Source organism: Octopus bimaculoides, chromosome 4 (genome assembly GCF_001194135.2).
Source record: "Octopus bimaculoides isolate UCB-OBI-ISO-001 chromosome 4, ASM119413v2, whole genome shotgun sequence".
In the NCBI taxonomy this organism is placed as follows: Eukaryota; Metazoa; Mollusca; class Cephalopoda; order Octopoda; family Octopodidae; genus Octopus; species Octopus bimaculoides.
Window position 1 is genome coordinate 80,188,064 of NC_068984.1, and position 5,228 is coordinate 80,193,291.

At 36.5% G+C, this 5,228-nt stretch overlaps 1 protein-coding gene across 1 annotated transcript in view; it reads left to right on the forward strand.

Moving 5' to 3' along the window:
* LOC106883964 (beta-1,4-N-acetylgalactosaminyltransferase bre-4) overlaps positions 1-5,228 on the forward strand; it is a 1,180,207-nt gene that overhangs the window by 1,092,015 nt on the left and 82,964 nt on the right. The window contains exon 5 of the mRNA XM_052967161.1: positions 4,418-4,519. Within this exon, the coding sequence (XP_052823121.1) occupies positions 4,418-4,519 (102 nt within the window). The remainder of the gene's footprint in view (positions 1-4,417; positions 4,520-5,228) is intronic.

The window sequence follows — 5,228 nt, forward strand, 5'->3', positions numbered from 1 at the left end:
ACAAAATCAATATTCAAACATGAAAGATCAAGTACCAAACCTAAAAGCAATATAAAAGAAACACTCTTAAACTTTTCAACTAACAACCTCCACCAATCTCATCCTTATAGAAGTATTGAAACAAATGTGTACGCATGCACACACACACACACACACACACACACACACACACTCTCGCAAACAAAACAAAAAACAACAAGCAAAAAAATAAAAGAGGAAAATATAAGACCAAGAATATCTGCAAAATATTCTCTGATAACCAGTATACTTATCTTCAACTAACATCAACAGACATTAACATCATTGTAGATATTTCAAAGACAGAAAACTTAACACATTGACAAGGAGGAGTAGGAGGAGAAGGAGAAGGAGGAGGAAGGTGGGGGTTATAGATAGAAGAGAGCATAAGATACAATAAATATATCTAAAACGCACTACCACTACCGTTCACAATACCTTGATATTTCCCAAGCAAAATAATGGCCTGAACAAAAATATATATGATAATGTAGAAATTAATAAGACCCCCATCCCACTCACCCACCCACTCTCATGGATTTATGTCAAACCCATACTTTGATGAAATAGAATAAAAAAATTTTCAAAATCACAAATTCTACAGTTCATTTGAAACATGGAAATCAGGTGACCCCACTGGTACCTGTGCCTGTGACATGTAAAAAGCACCTATGCTGGTGTCACATGAAAAGTGCTAGTGCTGGTGCCACAAAAAATGCACTTGTGCTGGTGCCTTGTAAAAAGCACTTGTGCTGGTCCCACATATACAGCACCTGTGATGGAGCCACATAAAAAGCACCCAGTACACTCTGTAAAGTGGTTGGTACTAGGAAGGACAACCATTCGTACAAACCATGTTAAAACAGACAGTTGAAGCCTGGTGCAACCCTCTGGCTTTCCAGCTCTTGTCAAACCATCCAACGCTTGTTACTATGGATAACGGATGTTAAATGATGATGAAAATGATGATGAATCTCTAAGAGGTGACCCAGCCTATTAGAATTTATGGTTGAATCATCTCCAAATCATACCCATTGGATTATCCAATATTAAATTGACTCATCATTGTCATTTCACATGAATGTTTCATGCTAGCATGGATTTAATGATTTGACAAGGATCTGAGGAGTCCAACAATTGCATCATACTCTGATGTCTGCTTTGGGATTGTTCCTATGGCTGCATACCCTCCCTAATACCAACCACTTTACAACGTGCACTGGGTGCTTTTTAAGTGGTACCAACACTATTGAGGTCATCATGTAGCTCACAAGTCTACAAACAAATGAAAGTGGAGTACTGCATCCTTACGTAAGATGCAGGTTAACCTTTAGCATTGGTCAAATGTAATGCTTATTTATTGATACTGCTTTGTATTAATCATGCATTACCTTGTAGCACTGAGATTTCAATGATGTGGTTGTTTGTTTTAGACTGACATTGCAGTGTAGGTGTGAGAGGCTAGATCTAGCTAGTTTAAACATAAAGAAGGTACAATATTTGCACCTGATATGGCTGGTTTGAATGCTAAAAGATTAAGGTGAAAACATCTAATATATATATATATATATATATATATATATGATGGTCATAGCTGAAATGTCTTTATTCATATATCAGTTTTATCTGGCTGAATGAGATTTAAACAACACAAACTCAAGAAAAATCCTCTACATGATGATTCAATCTGCTAGAATTAACAACTGAATCATCTTCAAATCACAGGCATTGGATAATACAATATTAAATAAACTATCCCAAAACAAGATAGGATGGTATAGCCGGAATGTTTATCATGTATGTTTCATCTGACTGAACTGGATCTATAGAGCAATACAAACTAATGAAAAAACCTTGATATGGTGATTCAGTCTGCTAGAATTAACAGCCAGATCTCTTCCAAATGACACACTACCATCCTAAAAAAGGAAGGACATATTGGATAATGTAATCCTAGGTATATGTTCCACAAATGAAGATACTTTGATCCCAGAGCTGTTTGATTTGTGTAGGTTTAACTGTGTCTCAAAGACTGCAACAACTCTACTTCCTGTATCATTAGTATCCAGAAGCTGATGTAGTATTAAACTGTGAGACTAGTGGTCTTGAGTTCCAATCTACTGCTGGTATTTTGCTATATATTTAAACAGTAGTTTTGATTATCCTGAGTGTCAATTAGTCTAGCTTTCAGGAACAAATACTAGATTATCTAGGAATATTACCTCAAGTCAGTTTTGTAATTTAGCTCAAAGTCATTTTCAGATGAACAAATCTGTGATCAAAGGCACTGAAATTGTATTATGTCAGTTGGAGATATGTAGGGTTGCATTATCCAAAGTCTCCTTTCTTTACTTAAGATAGTAAGGTTGAGAGAAATTTACTTGCTATTTCAAGCAAGTTGAGTGTCCATGTTGAGATTCTCTTCTTGGCTTGTGTAACCTTAAATAAGACTGTGTACCAAGAAAACTACTGAATACTTTGCTGATCAACTTTTTTCTTTTACTTGATGAGTCTGAAGCAAGGGCTGGTACCCATGACCTTTGCAGCAGTCTCCCCTCGCCACACCTTCCCAAGACCAGTGAGCTTGATGCTGTTAGTATTCAGGTTAAATTGTTGCAGATCACTACCTGCAGAAAAGACAAGACTAGAGAGAAGATTCCAGAGAGGCACTGTTCTGAGGAGGAAGGATTGGATTGGGAATAATGGTTAGTGACGGGGACTAAATTCAACAATAGTAATGAGAGTTGGAGGGACAAATGAGTCAAGGGTGACTGTGTGGAGGAGTTACAAGACCAGCCAGCTCTGAGAAATAGAACGTCAAATATCCTTAAATTTGATTTCTCTGTAACAGACATTTTCAACCCCTGATTACTATACCAAGCACACATGTGTGTTTTACATATGATATGCAAGTGTACTATGAGCGTTTAAAATGAATCAGAAAATGCCAGATTATTTAGGAAACTAAAGTGTTTTAATGCTCCACATTTGTGCATGTGTATTCCTTTGTAGCAAAGTACAATTTATACATCCATCACTGTTTTAAAACATATGTAATTCTCTTTTTGTTTTTATATATGAAATAAACCTTTTAGAAAGCTTATGTTATTCCATAACTCTTTTCAATGCCTCATTTAGAATGTCATGAATTGAAAAATGCTGAAAAACGCTGTTCTATGCCATTTAAAGAAGCATGCATATAAGAACTCTTATTCTTTATTCTTCTTGTCATCTAACATATTTCCACTCCTGGACTTTGTACTAAACAATCATTCTTCTTTATGGTCATAAATCATCAGTTTAAACCAACAATAGAGCTACGAAGGAATCAAAAGGCTCTGCCACTTGATCACTCAGCCTGCTAGAAAAAACAATTAAATCTCCCTTAAACCATACCCTACCAATGTAAAAAAAAGTCAAAGGATACTTCGAATTATATAGTCTAAGATAGATTATTCATGAAAAAATAGTTGGATGGTTATGATTTAAACATTTTTGATTATATGTCTACTGGATAAAGGTTGTCTAGGACTAACCAACAAAAGACATTCGAGTGAGGTCATTGCCAGTGCCGCTGGACTGACTCCTGTACAGGTGGCACATAAAATACACCATTTTGAGTGTGGCCATTGCCAGTAGCGCCTGACTGGCCTTCATGCTGATGGCATGTAAAAGAACCCACTACACTCTCGGAGTGGTTGGCATTAGGAAGGGCATCCAGCTGTAGAAACTCTGCCAGATCAGATTTCAGCCTGGTGCAGCCATCTGGTTTGCCAGTCCTCAGTCAAATCGTCCAACCCATGCTAGCATGGAAGGCAGACGTTAAGCGATGATGATGAGGAGGAGGAGGAAGAGGATATTATCATGCACACACACACACATGTACCAGTTGAATATTCCTACCAAATATTTTTTTAAAATATCCCTAACCGTCAAACTTTCATAATTATGCTGCTTACCTACAAGTTATGTAATAGAGATGATGCACACTTGCACACACACACACAGTGTTTATTACAGGTAGCATTTTCTAAAAGATCTAGCTTTTCTTCTTTACAGCTATATGAATAGGAACATATATAATTAAATGTTTGGGCAGAGAATCAGAGTGACTTAGAAACGAATGACTTATGGTTTGACATCCAGTTACCTTATGGATCCATCACTCCATTTAATAACATCATATTAGCAATATTCATTGTTGGTTGCTCACCTACTCTATTATTATTATTACAGCCCTTTCTTCCTCTTTTGCTGTATCTACTGTTGCTATTACACTTGCTAAATAACTATATAAAAGGTTTCCCCATTGGCTCATTTCATTGCTATTGTATGATTAGATTTATTGGTGATGTTATTAATGTATATTTAATTTCAATGTTTCTATTTCTTTCCACAGAATACTTAATAAAAGATTAAAAATAATTCGCCCTCCAGCAGGAGTGGCAAGATATAAAATGGTACGGCACGAAAAAAGAAAGCCTGCAAGTTGGGCAAAACGGTAAGTGCTATCATATTTTTTTTCTTTTATCTTTTACTTGTTTCTGTCATTGTACTGTAGCCATACTGAGACATTTCCAAGATGGTTCATGTTGTAAAAGTTGACCCAAGTACGTATTTCTCTTTTTTAAGTTGAGTACTTATTTTATCAGTCCCCTTTTGATGATCTGCTAATTTATGGGGGTTTAAACAAATCAACACCAGTTGTCAAGTAATGTGCGATGAGGATAAAAGGGTCAAATGGAACAAGCACACACACAAAGACAAACAAAGCATGGAAAATGATGATGAGGATTATGAGGATATATACATACATTTTATATATATATATATTTATATATATATATACATTTTATATATATATATATATATATATATATATATATATATATATATATATATATGTATGTGTGTGTGTGTGGAGGCGCAATAGCCCAATAGCCCAATGGTTAGGCCAGCGGACTCCCGGTCGGAGGATCATGGTTTCAATTCCCAGACCGGGCGTTGTGTGTGTTTATTGAGTGAAAACACGTAAAGTTCCACAAGGCTCTGGCAGGGGGTGGGGGCGACCCCTGTTGTACTCTTTTGCCCCAAATTTTTCCCACTCTTCCGGTTTTTTGAGTAACGCTGCAATGGACAGGCATCCCATCCAGCTGGGGGGAACACGTATACCATAGAAACGGGGCATGAAAAGGGTGCATAAATAAATA